The following is a 24,024-nucleotide window of genomic DNA, read 5'->3' as shown; positions in this document are numbered from 1 at the left end:
CTTAGAAGAATTCTTCAGATTTAGTATTGACAGATTCTTATCAAGTTGGTTCTTAATTGTTGTCTTTCCCATGCTGACTGACTAATTCCTCTTAGAGCTAATCTAATCTTTCTGTTATGGTCGTGCCCTCTAACAACTTGAAATGAAAATGGGCAGTTGAATTAAGTGTTTAATAAAAAAGTCCAACATGGTAGCAGAGTGTATCCAGATTCGCCATCTGCATGCTACTTCTAATATGGGGGGTCAAAATTTTAGGCTAAATCTATTACTTAAATCCTACTAGCAGAAATTGAATTTAGCATTTTCAGACATTTCAAATTAAAGTCTAAACTATAAAAGTGGGTGACAGTTGGTTTAATTGGTAAAATCTTTGTCATCAAACAAGAGATTTTGGATTTGAACCCGTCTACATCAAAAACCAATTAGTGTCTTGACCTAATGACAAAGCAATCATTATGAAGCGGATGCTATAAGTTGAAATTTTATCATATTTATAAAAGAGATGGGTTCAGGTTACACCTGGTATAACTTCACAAGAGTTACACATTTTTTTGACCATTGATTACTATTAGATCTAAGGATCAAAAAACACTCATATTAATGTCATTATTACTCCTTAGAAATTAGTAATTTAGGCATTAACACTTCTTATTAAAAAAAAAAAAAAAAAAAAAGCCCTACAGCAATAACTCTCCACTGTCTTCCACATCATCATCTTTTTCCTCTCATCCTTTCTCACATCTTTCTTCTTGCACTATGTACTTTTAGGCCATCACCATTGATTTCTTAACAGTATTTTGTCTTGAGGTATTGAAAATTTTAGAAGTAGATGGCCAAAGTCATAATTGTTTTAGAGAACGATTGTTGAGACTAAATATTTCTAAAACCCTCATGACAAATTTTATTCAATTAAAATTTTATTTCTAAGAGGTAAGATGTTGCTGTAAGTAACACTGATATGACTCTTTTGAGTGATTGGTCTGATGAGCTTACAATGGTGTCCATCTAAGTTGCTTTGATTTATTAAGTTTATTTTTTTATAAGGTTTTTTTATTTATTATTTGTTAAGAGAGAGAGAGAGAGTGCAATCACTGAGGATAAAAAAAAACGTAAAATTTTTAAAAATTAAAACAATTTTTAATTCAAGGATTAAGATTAAAAGTGACCTTTTAATTTTTTAATCTCATTATTGGTTCGCTATTGCATGGAATTGGATAAGGACACGTATGAGATTTTAGCACGTCTAGCTATACTTTAGCTAAGAAGTAATCAATTTTTGTTCTAATTAAACTGTTAGAATGTTCCATACTGATGACTAAGCTAGTATATACCTTGTTTGATTTCACTCAAAATTCCAACCTTTTTCGATCCCTTCTAGCCATCTTTGCTAAACACAAAATTAACTTATTTTTAGATTTAGTACAAAATTAGTTTATTTTTAACTAATTTACTCTACTCCTTTCAAAAAAAACTACTCTACTCTACTTCCCTCCACTCCCCCTGCTTTCTCCTTCCATCGAAACAAACCATAAGTATGCCGTCGCCAATGACAATAAAGGAGATGATCTTGTATTTGTTTATGCCCTGTCGACCTTTGCATATCTTTTAGCAACAGCAACAACAACAAACCCAAAAATGCTAGTCCCAATCGTTGCGTCGTTTGGCAAGATGGCAGTGATGCCTCTATGCTTTTTTCAAATGAAAATAAACTATACAAGAATTTAAAACATTATTACCCATAATGGTGAACTTCTGGAATGTATAGACCACAAGCATATATAGATTAAGTTATATATCAAAGCTATGTTATATTTTTTGATGGGAATGCCACCAAAGTTGTATCATACTTTTTTGGTAGTTTTAGTCAAAATGGTGCTGGAATTACACACGGCTATGCAGGATTTTCCTGTAACATAGGGATTTGGTAAAGTAAAGGCAACCAAAGAGTAGAGATAGGTTTGTTGGGTTTAGAGATAGGTTTAGAATGTAATAAATGAGGATAATTAATGAAATTCTAATAAAAATATTTGTAATAATGAGGATCTTTTTTTAACCGTTGGATCTACTTAAATCCAATGATTTATAAATGTGTAACTCTTTAGAGTTACTTCAGGTGTAACTCTTTCTGAAAACAATTAGCTATTGTAACTTGAATCCATCTCTTTATAAATATATATATATAAATAAAGTCTACCTTATAAAAATGTTTCAATTCAAAGTTGACAGTGATGCCATGAATGAAAAATGTAAAACGTTTTCTAAAGTCAATGATTTAATGTAAAAACGTCTATGAAAGTTTTAGATTTAATTTGAAACACACTATGAGAATTTAAAATGTGTTTTACTCAACATTTTATTATGAAATAAAAGAAAATATAAAAGAGGAAAACATTATATGTTTAGATTTTGTCATTCTGAAAACAATTTGCCATTGTTGTTAATTGCATGTAGATGAAGCAGCTTGCTAATTAGGATGGTAATCTGAAAGTGGGTCATAATGTTGATTATTTATTAAAAACATTTATAATTCATATATAATTCAGGCATCTCTAACATGCTGCCAACTAAAAGAGTGGAAGCATACATTACAATGTTTCACAGGATATCCGTGACCTTCTACGTGATTTGTGGGTCCAAAAAAGATTTAATGGATTTTTAATTTTTTATGGGACCTAATTTTAGGAGAAGCAATTTCGTAAGCATATAAAAAAAAAAAACATGGACAAAACTTAATTAAGTACAGTACCTTAGGTGTTGTTCCTTAGGTTTTCTTCTTAAAATTTAACCATGTGACTACTTAACTAAAAAATACACTCTCATCCCATGAAAAAAAATCTACATAACAGAATCTTAAAATGAGAACCTAAAGAATAGTACCTAAATATTGTACTTAAATCTTGCTCAAAAAACACAAACCCATCATAATATCATCACCGTGATGGACGGGTATAATACACCTAACCCGTCACCTTCAAAGAAGACGCATATTTTCATCATAGCGGGTCTTGTGAACTTGACGCAAACCAAATTTGACGACTTAAACCTGTGAAAAAGACCGAACCAGTTGTAGTGATTGAATTGGTTCTCCTTCAGTATTCAACATAACTGCATAATATTTTTGTTTTCAATAAACTACTTGTCTCAAGCAAACTTAGAAACAATCATACAAAATATTTTTGTTTTCAACAAGTGAATGATTTGTATCATTCAATAAGACCGAGAAATTAAAAGAGGAATTTTCCGAAATAAGACCAAGATATTAAAATATAGATGTTGAAGAATTTTTCCACTTTACCAATTTTTTATTTACCACCGCTGCTCACGTTTCCTTGAAATAATCTAAGTAATTATCTTACAAATCATATTATTGATAATTTAAAATTCTTCTTTCTTTATATATATATTAAACATTTCCCATTGGAAGTCATGCAATTTGCCTTTAAATTTCTCCTCCTTATAATTTACGGACATAGGCCTAGTATTATGCAGCACTAAAAAACATTTCTTAGCATAAGGGTAATTATTTGTGATAACAACACTTTTTTGTTATAAGTTTTTTGTGACAACAACACACCACATAACTATCTACTAAGTCAAAATCCTATTTTCATCATTTAAAATAAATAAAAAATAAAAAAAAAAAAGATTCTTTTGTATGGTAAACAAAGATATCTTTCTTTGTATCATTTTCAGAAAAGTTGACAAACTTGGTGGGAAAAAAAAAAGGTCAAAATCCTATCATCAAAAAAGATAAAATAAAAATAAAAATAACCTACCCAGCCAGAACTATATTTTTACATAATAAAATAAATTTTAATACAATAAATTAAAGCTGGCCAGTTGTGACTTGTAATTTGCCTTCCTTAGATTGACAACAAACAGGTATTAAAAATTTTAAATAAAATAATAATAATAATAATAAATATATAGAAACCTGATTTTTTTTTTTTTTTTTTTGGCATTAATTTGTACATTTTATCATCAAGAAGAAAAGGTATTGATAACAAATTCTACCACTGCCGATTTAATCATTTTCTATCAAAGGTGAAAGTTCACCTACTAATACTATTATTATTATATACTAACTTGTAACCCCATGCATATGCATGGATACACTTAAAGATATACAATAAGATGCATTATATAATTCTTATCTATATAATTTAAATACTATTTATTGTCATTTTTCTATTTTGTTAACTCTTTAAAAAAATTTGTAAGGATATTATTAGGTATAAAATGTAAATTGTCCATTTTTTTTTTTATTATAGTGATGCACCTTTTTTTTTTACAATTCATTTATTCTAGACTTTTTAGTTTTTGTACTTAATAACTCACTTGGATGAATATTTATGAAGTGATCCCACATTTGATTCTAAAATTAAGAAATAAAACTCTTTAAAAATAAATAATTTAGAATACATGACGCAAAATTGGAACTCTAATTTGAAATTGTAATTTGAATATATATATACACACACACACAATCCACAAAATTTTTCATTGAGAAACAAATACAAATGTCACTCATGAATGAGTAAAAATGACCATAACAAGGAGCAAAATTTCCTTCTATATATCAAACGAAGCACAAAGAGTAAAACAAGAAGTAATGCTACATACACAAACTATTTTACAATAATTTTACAAACTACTAATATAGCAGATTCTTACTAGTTCTAATCTAGGTCCACTACTTGTACGTGCAAGTTAGATTTAAGCTTATATAAGAGATAAAATAAGTTATCTAACAGTACATCTAAATGAAAAATTTTATGAGTGACAAAGGTACAAGCTTTGACATCACAAAGGCTAGAGAAGGAGAAAGTGATTGCAAGAATGGTAAAGTTGACACAAGATGTACATGGAAAATCCTAAGAAATGGATGAAAAACCACGGTTTAAGCTTTGTATTATATGAAAAGAAGAGGTAACTCTTGTACAATAATGGTGTTCTTCCTTAAAAGAGAGACCTTATTTTCTATCTTCCTATCTTATCTCTACCTTCCTATCTTATCAACTTTCTACTCTCTTCTCAAAAGATCTACTTGGGTTCTTACCATCAAAAGTCCAGCTGCATGTTCCTCTTATAATCTGAGGAATATGACTGAGTACAAAGCTAGGTGTCAAGTCATCATTTTCCAATTTTTGGACCTTTCCATAGTTGGGGTACTATTTGGTGACTGGAGGAGAGAGAATATGCCAACATGACATTGTGGCATGCGGGTGGGTGACTCTGCCATTGCATGGGGAACAACTCTTGAACAATGAGAAGGACATCAGAAGTACTGTAAGTGATATACATGTCTCTGAAGTGGTTCAACATGCACTCAGCTAATAAGGGGTGTTCCTATAGCTACTGACCTTAGAAAGTTACTATCTCCCTTTTGTGAGTGTTTGAGTACCATGTTAGATGCATATCTTACTTCCTTCCCAAGGCAATCACGCCTTTAGCACGGGCCAAGGATAAGATTTTGTAGCCAACGTTTCCTCTTCCTCTGCTCACAACCACTCCATGTGTAAAGTCCAGATCCAGCCACATCAACATTCTCCCATGCCTTAGCTGGTGTACTGTACACCACTAATATCACATTTTTCCTTTGTTTGTTCCACTATATCATGACTCTCGCAATACAAGATATAGGCAACAGAACTATGTATAACACACATGTTAATATTATCAAAGGAAAATGTTAAGGTATTATAAGTTTTATAACAACAATAAATTACAAACTAATATATAATTAAATGTCAATGGCGTCACTTCAACAAGATAATAAATGAATATTTGAATTTCTTTTCATGATTATTGACACATCACCTATTGCCAACATTACTCTTATCATAAACATATTTTATGTGCCCAATGTATGTAGTAGATATCTATGTCGAGGCAAATAAAAATTCATTGTACCATATTTTGTGTTACGTATGTACCCTAATAAATGTAAGAATAACATTCTTAAGAAAATCGCCTAATGTAGCATACTCTTCAAAAGCCTTTTCATCAACCTTAAACCAGAAGAATGGTGGAAAAAATAGCCAAAATGAGGTAATGATCACAAATCCAAATGTCAAAGGACCCGAAATCAGCTAAGGCAACCAAAACCTACCGGCCAAAACCACCTCCTTCATGACAACCTCAATGACCAAACACAAACCATGTAAGAGGAAGAACCATGTGACCTCCCATGAAGGTTTGACAAGCCCCATGTAATAGAACATAAGCTCATGCATAAGCCCCGACACCACAAATGTGGCAAAGACAACAATGAGTTAAGCCCACCTGTGGCCGATGACACATGTCATCATGTGGCGGGTGAGATTGTATACACTAAGGCATAGGATATTGGTGACCACGAGGTTCCATCTCCCACCCCAGAAGTCTTGTAGTGAAGTGGTGAGGTATGGCTCATTGAACTGTGGTTCAAGCTCTGTTCCTAGTAGGGCTCGAGCTAGGGTTGAGGCAATGGCTAGGATGAACTCAAGGAGAAAGTATGTGTGAAGGCAATAAAGAAGCATTAGGACTTTTGGATGCATATAGTCACTATAGTCATATAAACTTGCCAAAATGGAAAAAAAAAAAAAGATACCCTTTATGGCATAAATAAGAGGGGAGATATGCCTTTCTTGGGTCTTTTTAGAAGTAGGGTTTTCTTTGTTTTGGCCATTTAGATGTGACATTGATGGATTTTTGGGTTTCTCAATTGGTTTTGGAGGTGGGTTTTCTTTATTATGGCTATACGCTCCAAAGATGGGCTTGCTAGGCCAAACCGCCATTTGGGCTCACAATTTATTTGTCTGGTGTGTCTAGGTATCCTACCTTGGGTTGTCTCTACGTTTTCTTCTTCTCAAACCCTCTCTTTCTCTCTTCTTTCTCTCCCCAAAATTGTATCCCCTTACCATTCATTCGTTTCTCCTATTTATAGCCCTTGTTAATGGGGTAATCATCATTATCTTTTTCCTTAGTGCAAAGAGAGGTCCAATGTCGATAAACTTAAGTGGATTTTTAGGTACGAGTGACTTTGGGAACGGTTCCCACTGTAGCAAATATGTTCGGCAGCGGATTTTCCTAGCGTTCTGCCGAGCACTCAAATGGCGATGTGACCGGGCATGTGTATAGAGCCCGAAAATGATTTCCCGGGCAACATGCAAGCGGGGCATCCGCAGTCCGCTTTCCAAGTGTCCGGACAACACCCAGTTTAGACTAGTAGTTACTATGGACTTAGGACGGGGCTTTTGTTGGTGAAAAGATTGGACCCCCGGCTCATATCATTAATTCATGGCCCAAGGCCCAAATGAACTTGGACGCTAGGTGCCGTACAATGGCCATTTAGATGAGACTTTAATGGAGAAGGGTTTATCTTTTTTGGGGGTGTGTTTTGTTGGATCTTGATGGGAAGGCAAGCAAGAGCAACAAAGCGTCCAAGAGAGATTGATGGGTCAAAACACAAGGGGCCTCTACCAAGAGCAAAGAGTAAGAGCTTGAAATTAGCAAGCCAAACAATGAAAAAAGCAGTTGTGCTTCTAAGATGATTGGAATGGAGGTCAAGAGGAAGAAAGATAAAGAGGCAAACGATTGGAAGAACACAAAGGAGTTTTGAAAGACCTTTGGAGACAATCGTACTAATTGCATAGCAATAACAAAGACTTACCAAGATTGAAAGCAATACCTTTATGAAATTGTTTATCTCACCTTCCATTGTTCTCTTGTATCTCTTTTTCTACTTGTTCTCGATCTTTGTAATGTTTGTGGTGAAGAAATGAATATGAGATCCAAGACCAAGAGCTACACAAAAAAATGTTTGATGTACATAAATGAAGGCGGCTTATTGAAAGGAAAGGATGCTCTCTCTTTTAAAAAATTTAAAAAAAAAAAAAATATATATATATATATATATATGTTTTGAGCCAATTAATTTTTTTTTTATATACAAGATAGAAATTCTACTCTAACCTAATCTAAGTGTATATGTACGTGAAGCTTTCCACAAGCACTTATACTTGTAAAGTAACCATCGCACCAAGAATATGCGGTGGTGGGCCAATTAATAAAAATTGAACGTGTAAAACAATGAGCATAAAATAAAGGGAGAAAACTTGTTATTATTAACATTTACGAGATCATACAAGATTAGCAAAACATAGTTTATTGAAATTCTTTTTTTCCCTTTTGAAAAGGGGTATTATTAATATTTAAGAGAGAGCATTCATACAAGATTAGCAATACGTAGGACATTACCTAAGGGTTTCTATTTTCATTAGATCACAAACAAAATAGTTATACACAAAAGATGGGCATCAGTCAAATTCTTCCACTTTGTTTATCTGTGTAAGGTTTTGTGTATAAGATGGGTAAAAGCAAACTAAATTCTTGTCTAAAGACCAAAAATATTCCTTTAGAGCCATAATTGCCATAGCCCAAAGGCCAGGCCAGTGTCACTAGGCCAAGTTACATCATTCAACTTTGTCTGATATTGAGATAAAGGCAGACCTCTAATCAGCTCCTGTTATCAACTTAGGGAGATGTTAGTCTTTGCCCTTTTTTTTCTTTTCTTTTTTTGACAATTATTGGTTTACATTTACTATTCATGAAAATTTTACAAATTTACTTGAATATTATACAACGTTGTACATTGTTAATGCAAATGTGTACAATGTTGTACACATTTGTTTAGTCTGCAATGTAAGTCTTATGTAATCAGTAAAATGTAAACTAATAATTTTCTCTTTTTTTCCCTTCCTTTTTTTACCTTAATAAAAGAAGTCATGGTTCATGCGATAACAACTTCAGGAGCACAGAGCATCTTACAAATAATTTTTTTTTTTTTTTTTTTTTTTGAGAAAACTTACAAATAAAACTTAGACCCAAAAGAGTTGCGTCAGCTTCATGTAATGGTCTACACAAATATAGACATTTTAAATAAGGTAATTTATAAATTGAACCATTTAACTTTGTCTAAAATTCAATTTATCCTTTAACTTTACCTTCATTCAATTCAATTATTTAACTTTTAAAGTCATTCAATTCGTCCCTTCTGTAGTCTCTTTAGTCCACTTCAGAAATATTGCATTAGTAGTGATCCAAAAACAAGGCATTTTCGTTTTTTTTTTTTTTTTTTTTGCGAATAATTGTAAATGACCAAAACACATCTTTTAATATTATTTATATATTCAAAAAAAACTAACTAATTAATAATTTAATAGTACAAATACATAAACGCAGACAATGTGGTCTACAAATAAAAGCATTGAATAGGCCCACCCCAGAACGTTGTCGTCTCGCCTACTACACTCAACAACCCTTTCTTACCAAATTTTAAAATAAATAAATAAGTCCAAATTCAACGCCCAGTTCAGATAGCCATTTTTGTTTAGTCAATTATATGATTGATACATGAGTCATTTGAAATGTCTTTTTACATTTCCCATTTGAAATTCATGCAATTTGCCTTACAATTTCTCAACCTTGTAATTCATGGCATTAGAGTACTCACATCAGTCAATATATGTATAAGAGCTAAATTTAGCACATTCATATCCAAAAAACACTAACATCAGTTAAGTTAAAATTATTTAAATTTATATAAGAGCTAAATTTGACATAGATGTTTTTTACAAGTGATTACGTAAAATATAAATAAAAAAAATAAGCTTTTACGCTAAAATAGACTGAAATTTTTGAATAAACTGATGGGAATGTTTTAATGCAGTACTAATTCTATATCTATCTCATAATATTATAGATGAACCACCGCGCACTCTTGGTCCGATAGTCACTCAACAAGGGTTAGGGTTCAAGTTTCCAGGAGGGAGTTTCACACACATATACCCTTAAATTAAGTTAGAGTAGAAATTCTATTTTATATCAAAAAAATATATAAATAAATATATATATATATATATATATTTATATAGATGATATATAAGAAATTGTAGTGGGGACTTTCTTGATGTTTCCTATTCTTTTGTGTCTGAGAGCTTGTAATGTGGTTGCTCGTGCATGCTTTCGGCCAGTGGGCTCTTTTTTGTAACTGGTCTGGGCTGGAAGCCCACTCCAGGTTTTTAAAAGTCTATGCTTGAACATTTGAAAAATAATAATTATGTGGATTTCAATTAGTTTAATTGATAAAGTCTCTGATCATTGAATAAGAGATCTAAGGTTAAATCTCCACCTACACTAAAAACTGATTGATATCTTGGTCTGATGATAAAAAGCGAACACCATAGGTTGAAACTCTCTTAAAAAAAAATTATATTTATTCGTCTAATTATGTTGTAAAATTTGAGGTCACACTTACACATTGTTGACAACCTGTGGCACTAAATAATTGTATGTTTATTTGATGCTCTTTGTATTGAAATAGGGACTGGCCATGTCTAGTTGTGAACCACTAAAATGCACCATATACCTTTTACTCAATAATGAGAGAAAGGAGCAAAGTACTTTTTGTATTGTAGTGCAGAAACAACAAAAAATGAATGGTCCAATGGTCATCTGTCATACATACCTCATATAAAGTATAAACTTTGAACTAGATGTAAAATTGAGAAGTTTTACCTTTTCTTTTTTTTTTTTTTCTTTTTCTTTTTTGGGTTTCTCACCATGTTTCCTCAAATCTTTTAATTCACTGATCACTGTTTGCGACAGGTAGACCCATAGCAGGATAAATCACTAACCTAAGGAGATTTTTTCAAAGTGCTAGTGCTTGAACTTGAACTGACTCTAAAAAGTATTTTATTCATATGTCATACTCTTATTACATAAATGTGAAAATAATGTTGAGATACCTCCTATCAAGTTGTTTTCCCATATTCTCAGCTGCTCAATTTTAGTCAAAACATTGAATGTTAGTTTCTGAGTTCATAGCGTGTATCTTGCTAGCTCCATTTTTGTCAAAACTGAAACCAAATTCCAAAACAGCAGTTATGTCATGACATATCATGAAAACTGAAACTAAATTTCAGTTAACTTAACTAATAAAGTTTCTGATAGTTGAATAAGAGATAATCCTCACCTACACCAAAAGCCGATTGATGTCTTGGTCTAACGATAAAAAGCTATCATTAGGAACAGACATTAAAGGTTGAAACTCTCTAAAAAAAAAAAATTCCAAAACCAAAGGACTTATTAGTTTTCCTAAAAAAAAAGTTCCCCTAGAAAAATTTTTCTCCGTTTCGAACAGCTTATTGAAAGTTTTTAAGTAACCTTTTAAAAAAATGTATATATAAACTAAAAGTTGATCCTTATAAGCTTTAGTCAAACAGTTTAACAGATTCTTATCAAGTTGGTTTTTAATTGTTGTCTTTTCCATGCTGACTGATTAAAGAGCTAATCTTTCTGTTTATGGTCATATGCCCTCTAACAACTTGAAATGAAAATAGACAGCTGAATAAAGTGTTTGATAAAAAATATATATAAAACAATCCAACATGGTTGCAGACTATCCAGATTCACCATCTACATGCTACTTCTGATAAGGGGGTCAAAATTTTAGGGTAAATTATATTAATTGAATCCCATAGTTTACAAGAGGAAATTAAATTTAGCTTTTTCAGAAATTTCAAATTAAAGTCTAGACTATAAAAAATGTTCAATTCAAAGTTCAAAATATTAACTCATTTATCTGTGATGCCATGAATGAAAAATGCTTAAACAAAATAATGTTATGGCTATGTCAAGTTGTCAACACAATATTGTTTTAATTCAAGCCACAAAATATTGTTTTGTTTTTAGTATTTTCCATTGATGACATCATGCATAATGGATTCATAATTTGAATTGAACGTTTTCTAAAGTCTATGGTTTTATATAGAACGTCTATAAAAGTTTTAGATTTAATTTGAAACCACCTTTGACCATGGGAATTTAAAATGTATTTTACTCAAAATTTTATTATGAAGTAAAATATATTATAAAGAGGAAAACTGCTTACCCCATCAAGATGAAAAGCTCTTGGATTATCTAGTAATTTAATTAGTTATGGCGGATATATAGGATCAATGGTCTACAAGAATTTGGTGAGGATTGTTGTAAAGTATACTTTGGTAACTCTGCAACTTACAACTCATCTGAGTAAAGTTTTCCTCAATAATATATATTAGTTATTTTAAAGAAAAAAATTAGCCGGTGTCGTTGATTGCACGTAGATGAAGCAGCATGCTAAATAGAATGGTAATCTGAAAGTGGCTCATAACGTTGATTATTATCAGAAAGATTTAAAATTCATATATAATTCATGCATCTCGAACATGCTGCCAACCAAAAGAGAAGCTGGATACAGATGTGATTCACAGGAGATTCGTGGGGGCCAAAGAAGATTTAATGGATTTTTTTGGGATCTAATTGTAAAATAAGCAATTTTGTAAGCATTTAAAATATATAGAGAGAGAGAGATAGACCCGTCATGACATCACCATTGTGATGGTTTAATGCACCGAACCTGTCACCTTCAAAATAGACGCATATCATCGTTATGTTAGATTTAGTGCACTGGACCCAAACCAGTTTTGACCCTTAAAACTTATGAATGATCTGATTCGCCCATTCACCTTCAGTATTCAACATAACTACACAACGTGTGGCCCCTGGTACTCTTTCAATAAACGACTTGTCTCAAGTAAACTTAGAAACAATAACACAAAATATATTTGTTTTCAAGAAGTCAATGATCTGTATCATTCAATGAGACCAAGAAATTATAAAAAAAGGGTACTGCTTAAACACGAGAGCCTTCAGGGTCAGAAAATGAAAAGATTTGCTAGACAAACTTTCTTAGCTGAGGAAAAAAAAAAGTCTAGGCACTAGGTACTCGATTTTGAGTTTTTGACCAACATTTAACTGGTAAAATCTCTAATGGTTAAATAAGAGATTTAACATTTAATTCCTGCCTACACTAAAGACCAATTGATGTCTTGATTTGATGATATAGAGCTATCATCAAGAACGAACGGTTGAAATTTTCTCAAAAAAGAAAATGCGAGATAAGATGAGATGTTAAGAATTTTCCCACTTTACTAATTTTTATTTGAGACTAGTCCCCTTAAAACATTTGCTAATAGACCATTTAATATCCACTTTTATGGAAGTTATTAAAAAAATTAATTTTTTTTTTCTTTTTCTATAATAATTTTTAAATTATTTTTCCCTTAAAAAAAAGTTTTTAAAATTATTTCCAAAACAAATAGCTTTTAGATTTTTGTTAACTTTGGCTGCTCACATTTCCCAATTCTCATTGGAAATAACCTTAGTAATTGACTTAAAAATCATATTATTGATACCTGAGTGACTTTTTTTTTTTTTTTTTCTAAATGCCTGAGTGACATATTTTCATATAATAAAAGAAATTTTATTACAATAAATATAAATTAAAGCTGGCCAGTTGTACTTGTAACTTATAATTGACCTTCCTTAGATTGACAAGAAAAGGTATATTAAGAAAAAAAAACCCAGAAATATTCCTGCTTTTAATTGTATCGTTTTGTCATCAAGAGAAGGTATAAATGATTAATTAGTAATTCTACCACCACAGGTTTTATCATTTTCTATCAAAAGACGTCACCTACTATTATTATAGATTTCACCATTCTAACTTACATTTTCCGAAATATACAGTCCACAGACTTTTTCTTTGAGAAGAAAATACAATTATCACTCGTGACTTATGAGTACAAAATGACCATAACGAGAAGTTGTGTAGCAACAACATTTTTCCTACTATCAAATGTAGGTCAAAATATGACACCCCTCTAAATAGCTTAACCCTATTCTTTAACCCCTATGTTTGAAAATATAATATATTTTGGTCCCTCTTCACTTCCAAAAAAGGTAGTATATGCTAAATTGATAAATTCAATATACGTAACATCTCTTTTACAATATATAAACATCATATTATGCTTAAGAGGTACAGATGTAGTAGATATCTATGTCAAGCTAAATAAAAATCATTTGTCCTACTTCTTGTATTCCAAATATACCTTAAATAAGAGGTACATTACATAATTCTTTTCTCATTTCATTCCAAACATATCCTAAAAAAATGCGCTTAGTAGCATTCTTCAAAAACTCACCTAATACTACATACTCTTCAAAAGCCCGAACATCAGCCTTAAACTGGAGGAATAGTGGGAAAAACAGCCAAAATGAGGTAATGAACTCAAATTCAATTGCCAAAGGCCCCGAAATCAGTCATGGCAACCGCCACCCGCCAGTAAAAACCACCGTCTTCAAGACAACCTCAACAACCAAACACAAACCATGTAAGAGGAAGAACCAAGTGAACTCCCACGTGGGACTCACGCTTCCCAAGAGGTAGAAAATAAGCTCATGCATAAACCCTGACACAACAAACGTGGCAAAGACAACAATGAGTGGGGCCCACTTTTTGTTGATGCCATGTGTCACAAGGGCATGTTGGGTGGAATTGTATACAGTGATACGGAGCATATTGGTGACCATGAGGTTCCATCTTCTACCCCAAGTGTCTTGTAGTGTAGTGGAGAGGTATGGCTCATTGAATTGTGGCTCAAGCTCCATTCCTAGTAGGACTTGAGCCAAGGTTGCCACAATGGCTAGGATGAACTCGAGGATAAAGTATATGTGAAAGCAATAGAGAATCAATAGGACTTTTGGTTACATATGGTCACTATAGTCATATAAAAGTGCCAAAATGGCCAAAGAAGACCCTTTACTGCATAATTAAGAAGGGAGATATGCCCTTCTTGAGTTTTTTTGGATGTTGGGTTTTCTATGTAGTAGGAGTGTATTACTTCACATGATGCTCGGTAAGAGTTGAGCAGTTCAAGTAGTGGTTTTTCAACGAATGTATTGTGATCACAATGATAGCTCTATTAAAGCTTGACGGTACACGTGATATTACTTATTGTCATCACATGTTGTGTAATTGATGAATCCACGTTAGAGACTTTTTTTTTTTAAATACACTAGAAGAGAGGAGGCATAGTTGCATATAGATGTTTCACAGGATATCTATCAACTTCAACCGCGATCTCCGAGGCCAAAAAAGGATTTATTGGATTTTTAATTGGGATTTAATTGTGGAAGCAATATCGTAAGCATATAACATAGACACCTAAAACCTGTGGAAAGAAGACTGGACCAATTGTAGTGATGGAATTGGTTCACCTTCAGTATTCAACATTAACTACAATGGCGCTTGGTTTTCAATGAACAGCTTGTCTCAAGTAAACTTAGAAACAATCACACAAACTATTTTTGTTTTCAAGAAGTGAATGATCTGTATCATTCAATAAGACCAAGAAATTAATGGCATGTTTGGATGGAGGGGGAAGGAACGGAAGTGGAAGGGAGTAGAGTAAAGTTAGCTAAAAATAAACTAATTTTGTACTAAATCTACTCTACTCTACTCTATTCCCTCTCCCTCCCCCTCAATCCAAACGGATCACAAAGGAGAGTATTGGTTAAACAAGAGAGACAAGTCTCGATACTTGACTTTGACAACCTTCAGGATTAGAAAATGAAAAGAATTACTAGAGAGTAGAGACAAACTTTTTTATAGTAGAAAAAAAAAATTAAAAAAAAAAAGTTTTGGTATTTGATTTTGAGTTTTTGAACAACTTTTAGGTTTTAGGGGAGATGAGATGTTGAATAATTTTTCCACTTTACTAATTTTTATGGGTCATGCTAATGAGTACGTACTCTTAGGGCATTGGTTAACAATTCATTTTAAGAAAGTTTTGACACCACTTTTATGAGAAATGAAAAAAAAATTGTCAAAACATTCTTTTTTTCCTTTCGTTAGCATTTCCCAATTTTTATTTGGATCTCGCTAAAGGATACTTTATGATATTTATTAATAGACCAATTAACATGCACTTTTATGAAAAATTGTTTAAAAAAATTAATTATTTTTTCTTTTCTCATAAAATTTTCCTGAAAATATTGCCTAAACTAATATCTTAAGACATCAGTTAACTTTTTTCTTTGTATTTATCACCACTGCTCACATTTCCCAATTCCCATCGGAAATAACTAGTAACTAACTTACAAATCTTATTATTGATACCTGAGTGACATATTTTTCATATAATAAGAGAAATTTTATTACAATAAATTAAAGCTGGCCAGTTGGAACTTATAAATATTAGACCTTCCCTAGATTGACAAGAAAAGGTATAAAAAAAGACACAAAAATATTCCTGCATGCTTTTAATTGTATCGGTTTGTCATAAAAAAATAAGGTGTAAATGATTAATTAGTAACACCACCGGTTTTATCAATTTCTATATCAGAGGACGCCACCTACTATTATTATATTCTAGTCAAAATAAATTATACCATTCTAACTAACATTTTCCGAAATATACCGTCCACAAACTTTTTCTTTGAGAAGAAAATACAACTATCACTCATGACTCGTGAGTACAAAATGACCATAACAAGGAGTTAAGTATCAACAACATTTTCCTACTTTCAAACGTAGGACAAAATAATTATGATACCACTCTACATAGCTTAAACCCAACCTTACCTTCCTAAGCTTGAAAATTCAATATATATAACATCACTGTCACAATATATATATAGCGCAACCATATGTAATTCACATGCTATGTAGTAGATATTTATGTCAAGCCAAGTAAAAATCATTGTTACCACTTTTTGTATTCCAAATATACCTTAAATAAGAGGTATATCACATGTATTAGATACATAAAACTCTTTAATATCTTCTCTTTTTCCTTTCGTTCCAAGCATACCCTAAATTGATGTACGAGTAACATTCTTCAAAAACCCGCCTAATACTGCATACTCTTCGAAAGCTCGAACATCAGCCTTAAACCGGAGGAACGGAGGAAAAAACAGCCAAAACGAGGTAATGAACACAAATCCAATTGCCAAAGGCCCCGAAATCAGCCGTGGCAACCGCCACCCACCGGTAAAAACCTCCGTCTTCAAGACAAGCTCAACTACCAAACACAAACCGTGTAAAAGGAAGAACCAAGTGACCTCCCATGTGGGACTCATGCGCCCCAAGTAGTAGAAAATAAGCTCGTGCATGAACCCCGAAACAACAAATGTGGCAAAGACAGCAATGAGTGGGGCCCACTTTTTGTTGATGCCACGTGTCACAAGAGCATGTCGGGTGGGATTGTATACGGTGATGCGTAGCATGTTGGTGACCATGAGGTTCCATCTTTTACCCCAGAAGTCTTGTAGTGAAGTGGAGAGGTATGGCTCGTTGAACTGTGGTTCGAGCTCCATTCCTAGTAGGACTCGAGCTAGGGTTGCTACAATGGCTAAGATGAACTCCAGGAGAAGGTATATGTGAAAGCAATAGAGGATCAATAGGACTTTTGGGTGCATATGGTCACTATAGTCATATAAACATACCAAAATGGCCAAAAGAACACCCTTTACTGCATAATTAGGAAGGGAGATATGACTTTCTTGGGTCTTTTTGGAAGTTGGGTTTTCTTTGTTTTGGCCATTTAGATGTGCCATTGGTGGATTTTTGAGTTTCTCTATTGGTTTTTGAGGTGGGTTTTCTTTACTATGGCCATTTTGTGACTCTAGTGGAAAAGGGTTTACCTTACTTGAGGTGTTTTGGGGTTTTGAGGGTGTGTTTTGTTGGATCTTGATGGGAAGGCAAGCAAGAGCAACAAAGCGTCCAAGAGAGATTGATGGGTCAGAACACAAAGGGCCTTTACCAAAAGCAAAGAGTAAGAGCTTGAAATTGGCAAGCCAAGCTATGAAAAAGGCAGTTGTGCCTCCAAGATGAATGGAATGGAGGTCAAGAGGAAGGAAGAGAAAGAGGCAAACAATTGGGAGAACACAGAGGAGTCTTGAAAGACCTTTGGAGACTTTCTTATTAATTGTATAGCAATAAGAAAGACATACGAAGACTGAGAGCCATACCTTTATGAAATTGTATATCTCACCTTCCATTGCTCTCTTGGATCTCTCTCTCTTTCTTGTTCTTGATATCTGCAGTGTTTGTGGTGAAGAAATGAATGAGATCCAGGACCAAGAGCTCAGAAAAAGTGTTTGATGTACATAAATAAAGGCCGCGAAAGACAAAGTCGCTCTCTTTCCTTTCCTTTTCTTTTCTTTTCTTTTTTTTTTTTTTTTAAAGACAAATGTTAACGAGCATGCTTAAATAAATGAAAATATATAAAACTAATCATTTTAAATATTTTAATATTTTTTCTTTATATGAAGTTGATTTCACACCAAAAAAATATGACATAAAGCTAAAAAAGAACACCAAAAAATATGACATAAAGCTAAAAAAAGAACAAAAGAAATTGTAAAAAAGAAAAAAAAAAAAAAGTTAAAAGTTAAAAATCGCTGTTAACGAAACATTTTTTTAAAATATTGGGCCGACAAAGATTGACCGTGCAAAATGATAACCACAAAGTGCTTTTAATTGGTGGAATAATAAAATAACAGTTTTGATAGTTCTTTTCTTCAGCCCGAAAAAACATATTTTAACTCAGGTTTGTTAGGCTTTTTTGACCTTTAAAAAGTAATGACTAGTGGCAGCAACTTCGGTTTTTTTGGTAACACCTGTGGCAGCAACTTCGCACGAAGTTGCTGCCACGAGTATTACCAAATGCGTTGCACCAGTTTCACGTAAAGGGCTACATTAAACTGTGCATTTTAAATTACATCAGCTTTATGTAATGGACTATATAAATCTGTGCACTTTAAACATCATATCTGCGCATGGTGCACTGAAAGTATATGAGAGCCAAATAAATTAAGAACTTTTGTATGTCGACGTATTAGCTCTTCTCCTTTTTTAAGAGAACTAGATTCAAATCCTTCTTTCCATTGTTGAATGTATTTGGTTATGGGAATTAAACTCCTGAAAAGAATCAAGGTGTTCATGTATGCGTTATGTGTTGATGTTTAACACAAGGATAACTTGACCCTTTCAAGCTTACTCTAATGGTGGAATAGAGTTAATTCTTGTCTACAATAGTTGGGTAAGGCCTATATGACACATAAATTCCCTCAAAACAAGGGCAATGGTGAAGAAAAAAATCGACCATATGACATGTCTGTGTGCCAAAAGGGTAGTAGGTAATGTATTACCTAATAATTAACCACAGTAATAACCTATTCTCAGGAAGAATTAGGAGTATATATGATCTTCCCAAGGTAATGATAGCAAAATTGGACAGAAACTGTAATAGCAAAAAGATTTAGTAAGCATTCCTCAAGGCCCACGAACTGTTGGGCTGGTGGACAGCCTCAACCCTTGGGAGGATTTGAGTCTGGAAAACAAATACCAAAAAAAAAAAAAGGTAGAGGGGGTAAACAAAGGGAAATTGTTACATAAGCAATGATTTGTTAAAAATGAACATATTCAAAGCTCACGCATGGATGAATGGGCAACAAGTTGTGGATTTGAATCCAAAAAATAAGGGACATGAATAAGGTTTTGGGGAGGGCTAGGAGGCGGAGCCTAGGATTCCCTTCTATTTTGTAGTATAAAAGTGAGTTAAAAATCTAGAGTAAATTGATGGTACCTCCTTTATACAAAGGAAGTTTCTTTGCCATCCGAATAAAGGCCCACATTCTGCTCTCATAACTCAAGACTTTGGGTCATTTCAAAGCACTAATAAACAGTTAAACACCAAACTAGAGGTAATACTTACATACTCCGAGAGCATTACTCCCTCCTCTCACATGAGTGGGCCCATGGTGGGACTTACATGTGGAGCCATCCCTCAAGTGAGAGGAGGGAGCATTGCCCCCGGACTATCTAATAATTTTCCCCAAACAAGATACACCCATAAAAGAATCTCTTAATGCATGGTTTATGTTTTATGGCCAAATGACAATTTATGTGGATGTGGGGAAGTGATTCCCAGTACTAATTATAATTATTTGAAAGAGAGATCCTGACCCAAATGTCAAAGCAGTGTATCATATCTTAATTTACTACTAGTAAGAATTTGGGAGCAGGATATGGATATCATATTTCTTTTATCAGATAACCATTTAACTAATGAACAAAACAAATTTCAGCTTCAAAACAGAACAATACTTGAATAAATGTCTTAGTTCAAGGCTTAGGATCTATGGTTTCGGACACACTGACATTTAATGATGACAACCCAACAGTATCAGGGCTCTTGAGTTGATCTAGCTGTTTCTGACCACGGCGAAGTAAGTACTCAATGTAGAGGAAATTTTTCCGATCTACCTGCTTGGAATTACGGCGGAACTCACCTGACACAATTGATTCAATCTTATGTCGATCTTCAGCAGATTTGGAACGAGCTGCCCTCAAAAACCCTCTATATAGACTAAGTACTTGCTTCTGCATTCCAGAAAGCTTTGGACTGCTAGAGGCTCCCATAGCATCTTCTCGTTAAGTTTGCAATTGGATATGCTTTCTGAACAGCAAGAAAAGGAATTTATGAACTTTCTATACTCACGGGCAACATAAAACAGTATTTATTCGTAAAACTTAAAACAAAAACAACCAAAACTATATTTTGAGGAACACAAGAAACAGAAGCATGTTTGTAAGCAAAGTGAAGAGACATCTTACTTCTCACTTTCAAAATGATTATAAGAAAGGAGACGAATATGATAGGAGAAGAAAAAACTATACAAAGTGGTTATCATATCAGTATATGCACATGCAAGAGTTAAAAACAAAAGAGTAACTTATGAGTATGGTCACAAATTCAAATAGAAATTGCTAATGTAGGTAATGCAAAGTATCAAGTCGCATTTCCAATCACATAAAAGAAGATAGACACAAAATTGTTCTACATGTAGTACTCGGATATTATGACTTTCAGAAATAATTTCTCTTCATGCACTTAAGACATCCTAATAATGAGGAATCCAGTAAAAATACAGTTTAAAAGAATTGCTAACCAAAATAAAATTTGGAACAAATGAAGGAAAAACAGAAAGACTTCTGGAAATCTTGTTAAGAATTTATACGCAAGTCAAAGATTTTTACAAAGACTCAAAACCCATAGGTTCATGGCTAAAGATGCATCAATCAAGGCAAAATAATTAAACCTTGATCGCATCTCATTTGTATATGAATTGGGGTAGAAAAAAGAAACTGGAAACTTTTTTCTTAACTTGAGACAACCACTTTTTCATGCATGGGTACAGAAATGATGGAAGGGGATTGCACATGTTTTGGCTAGTAGTTTGTGCATCTACCAAATTCTGAGGTTCAGAGACAATAAAAAAAGAAAGAAAGACCTAAGAGCATCTTCAAGAAACAATGCACTAGACTCCCAACATGTTCCCCTGGAAACAACCATGCATCAACTTAATGGGAGGTGGAGACCATTGAGGAAATTATAAGGGACAACATGTATAAATAAATAAAATTACTTCTGGACTTTTTATATTGCACTTAATATGGATAGTTGTATGTACAGGGGCATCAATGAAAAAACACAGGCAACATGTACTGTGCTAAAATGCAAGCACAGAATACATCCTATCTAAAATTAGACAATAAATCTATCAACAGTGCTACCGACATAAAAAAATTTCAAATTTCTTTTACAACATCTGAGGTGGCAGATAATGTTTAGTGCAATATCATTTCACATGAATAACCACTAGTGTCACTTTTATCGTAAACCAATCAAAACTTACCAGGCTGTCACCTCAGCAATTGTGAAATTTATTATCTAGACTTATTGTAAACCTATAAGTCTATAACCTCAGTGTGCCAGACAAACAATGTGAGCACTAAGCTTTCAAACATCCTATTGTCAATGACAAAAAATACCATGCAAACTTAGGATCACTGAAACACATGAAAGACAAATAATGGAAGATCCATAAAAAAGTATTGGGGTCACATCAGCCATCATCTTGTGTCTTCCAATCACACAATATCCATAGAGGACTTTCCTCAAACACACGGTGCGCTTGACATACCCACATACAGAAACACCTACAAACACTCATTCATACATGCATATACACCTACATATATATCTACACAGCATTTTAAATCAGACCCAGAAGCTAATTTGTTCTATTTTTTAGGAAACTGATGTGTTTATGCCAAAATGGTAGCTGAAACAAACTCCCAGCAATCAAGCAATAGCAATAGCAAGGCAATGACTTTAAAAATTACTACTCTGATTGATTGGTAGTAAAGGGTCATATTACAATGCAAAAGATACCATTTTTAACGCTAACTTGTTTGTTAAAATCAAGGGAAAGAAAAAGAAACAGACACATATGAAAACTATGAATCTGATCAAATGTAATGGGAATTTTCAGACACAGAAATAGGATTATATTGTTTCAAGTATACGCATAAATCATATTTGGAATCAAAATCGTCAAGCTCATAGTTCATATATAAATGGCAGTGTAGTGAGTAGTTTGAAGGAAATACCTGTAAAATGAGACACTCAGCAAGAGAAAGAGAGAAGCTGGTAATGGAAGCCATTAAAGAGCATATTGAACTTGGACACGTGTCTGAGGATTGTAGAAGAATTGATGACTAGGTAGCTGTGTGCATGGGTTACCACTATGGGCTGAGAATTCCAATGTAGAAACCAACCCAGTCCAAATGGGCTGGTTATGTTGATGAATTGGGCCTTAAATGTTTTATGTTTGATAAAAATTTTAAGAACTATTCTTTTCTTTTTATTTTTTTTCAGAAGTAGACTTCATCAACTATCTAAACATAAAAAATTATTGCAATTTACATCATTGTCCCTAAATTATATTAAAATTTTGTAAATTTATTAAAATAATTTTCAAAATGTCAAAGTAATTAAAATAAAGATAAATAAAACCAACCCAACACTTTGAGTTAAGTTGAATTAATTTGGTTTTTTCGAATTAATGGGTTAAAGATATGTTCACATAAGAATGGATGATAATTATGTTGCTCACGAGCTAGCTTGGAGAGCTTTAACAACTGAAGGATGTAATATGTGTATCAAATCACATAATCACATATTACATCCTAATTCAAGATTCTCAAAGTTTAAGTATTAGAGGCACAATAAGATCTCACAACAACCTAATTTTGAGTTGTGGTGGGTTTAAGTTTGTTTTATTTTGATTTATGGTATGTTGACATTTCTGTTTAATGTGAAAATATTATGAAATTTTGTTGTGTACACAAAATAACTCATTTAAATCATGTACTACAAAAGCATTGAGTAAAAAAAGGCTAAAACTACTTGATTCTTTTTTTTTTTTTTTTTAAGGCTCACCTCTGCCTTTAAGCAGATGAACAGTTGGGCTTGTGGACAACCTCGAGAAGATTTGAGGCTGGATGGATAACATTTTGTTTGATTACTATAGTCTATGGCCCTTAGGCCTAATAAACCCCACTCCCACCCTGTCCAAAAAGGATGGAGAGAGAAAGAACCAGAGAAATTAACAAAACAAAAACCAAAAGAAGAAACAAGATCCAAAACGCAAAAGAAGAAAACAAAACAAGATATTACATAAGCAATGACAAATTAAAAAGGAAGATATTCAAAACTCAAAGATGGGTGGGGTTATATCCATCAATAACATCAAAAGAAAAAGCTTCCAAGATATTTAAAGACACTCACGGATGGATGGGCAACAAGTTATGGACTTTTTTGCTAAACAACAAGTTTATAAATGGACTTGAAACCAAACAATAATGGACAGAAATAAGTTTGTTTGGGAGGCCTAGGAGCCTAGGATTACATTCAATTATGTAGTGTAAAAAGGCAAATAAAAGTGAAAGTGAGAGTGAAAAACCTAGGGTAGATCAATGGTTACCTCCTTTATACAAAGGAAGTTTCTTTACCAGCCAAGTAAAGGTGAAGGCCCACATGACTTGCCATGGTGCTTCTCATAACTTAAAAGAAAAGGGTCACTTCAAAGCAAATATTCAACACCAAACAAAACAAGCACCCAATAAAGAACCTCACTGAATGGTCTATGTTTTATAGCCAAACCTCAATTAATGTGGACGTATATTTGTGGGCATATATGTGGTTCTTAGAGCCAATTATAATTGTATGAAAAGAGAGATCA

At 33.1% G+C, this 24,024-nt stretch overlaps 2 protein-coding genes and 2 pseudogenes across 2 annotated transcripts; all 4 read right to left on the bottom strand.

Annotated features, from left to right (window-relative positions):
• Positions 1-5,924: 5,924 nt before the first annotated feature.
• Positions 5,925-7,702, bottom strand: LOC115984575 (annotated as a pseudogene).
• Positions 7,703-13,980: 6,278 nt separating this feature from the next.
• Positions 13,981-15,163, bottom strand: LOC115984574 (annotated as a pseudogene).
• Positions 15,164-16,622: 1,459 nt separating this feature from the next.
• On the bottom strand, positions 16,623-18,076 carry LOC115983835 (acyl-CoA--sterol O-acyltransferase 1-like). The gene has a single exon (XM_031106662.1). The coding sequence runs from the start codon at positions 17,929-17,931 to the stop codon at positions 16,744-16,746; it is 1,188 nt and encodes a 395-aa protein (XP_030962522.1). The 5' UTR covers positions 17,932-18,076; the 3' UTR covers positions 16,623-16,743.
• A 1,898-nt stretch (positions 18,077-19,974) lies between these two features.
• Positions 19,975-22,596, bottom strand: LOC115983884 (succinate dehydrogenase assembly factor 1, mitochondrial-like). Its single transcript, XM_031106738.1, has 2 exons — positions 22,391-22,596; positions 19,975-20,393 (listed from the first exon to the last, which is right to left on the bottom strand). Exon 2 carries the CDS (start codon positions 20,354-20,356, stop codon positions 20,060-20,062), a length of 297 nt encoding a protein of 98 aa, XP_030962598.1. The 5' UTR covers positions 20,357-20,393; positions 22,391-22,596; the 3' UTR covers positions 19,975-20,059.
• Between the last annotated feature and the right edge of the window lie 1,428 nt (positions 22,597-24,024).

The sequence above is a fragment of the Quercus lobata genome, chromosome 4, assembly GCF_001633185.2.
Source record: "Quercus lobata isolate SW786 chromosome 4, ValleyOak3.0 Primary Assembly, whole genome shotgun sequence".
Lineage (NCBI taxonomy): Eukaryota > Viridiplantae > Streptophyta > Magnoliopsida > Fagales > Fagaceae > Quercus > Quercus lobata.
The sequence above is the reverse complement of the archived record's forward strand: the minus strand, read 5'-3'. Positions and strand labels throughout refer to the sequence as shown.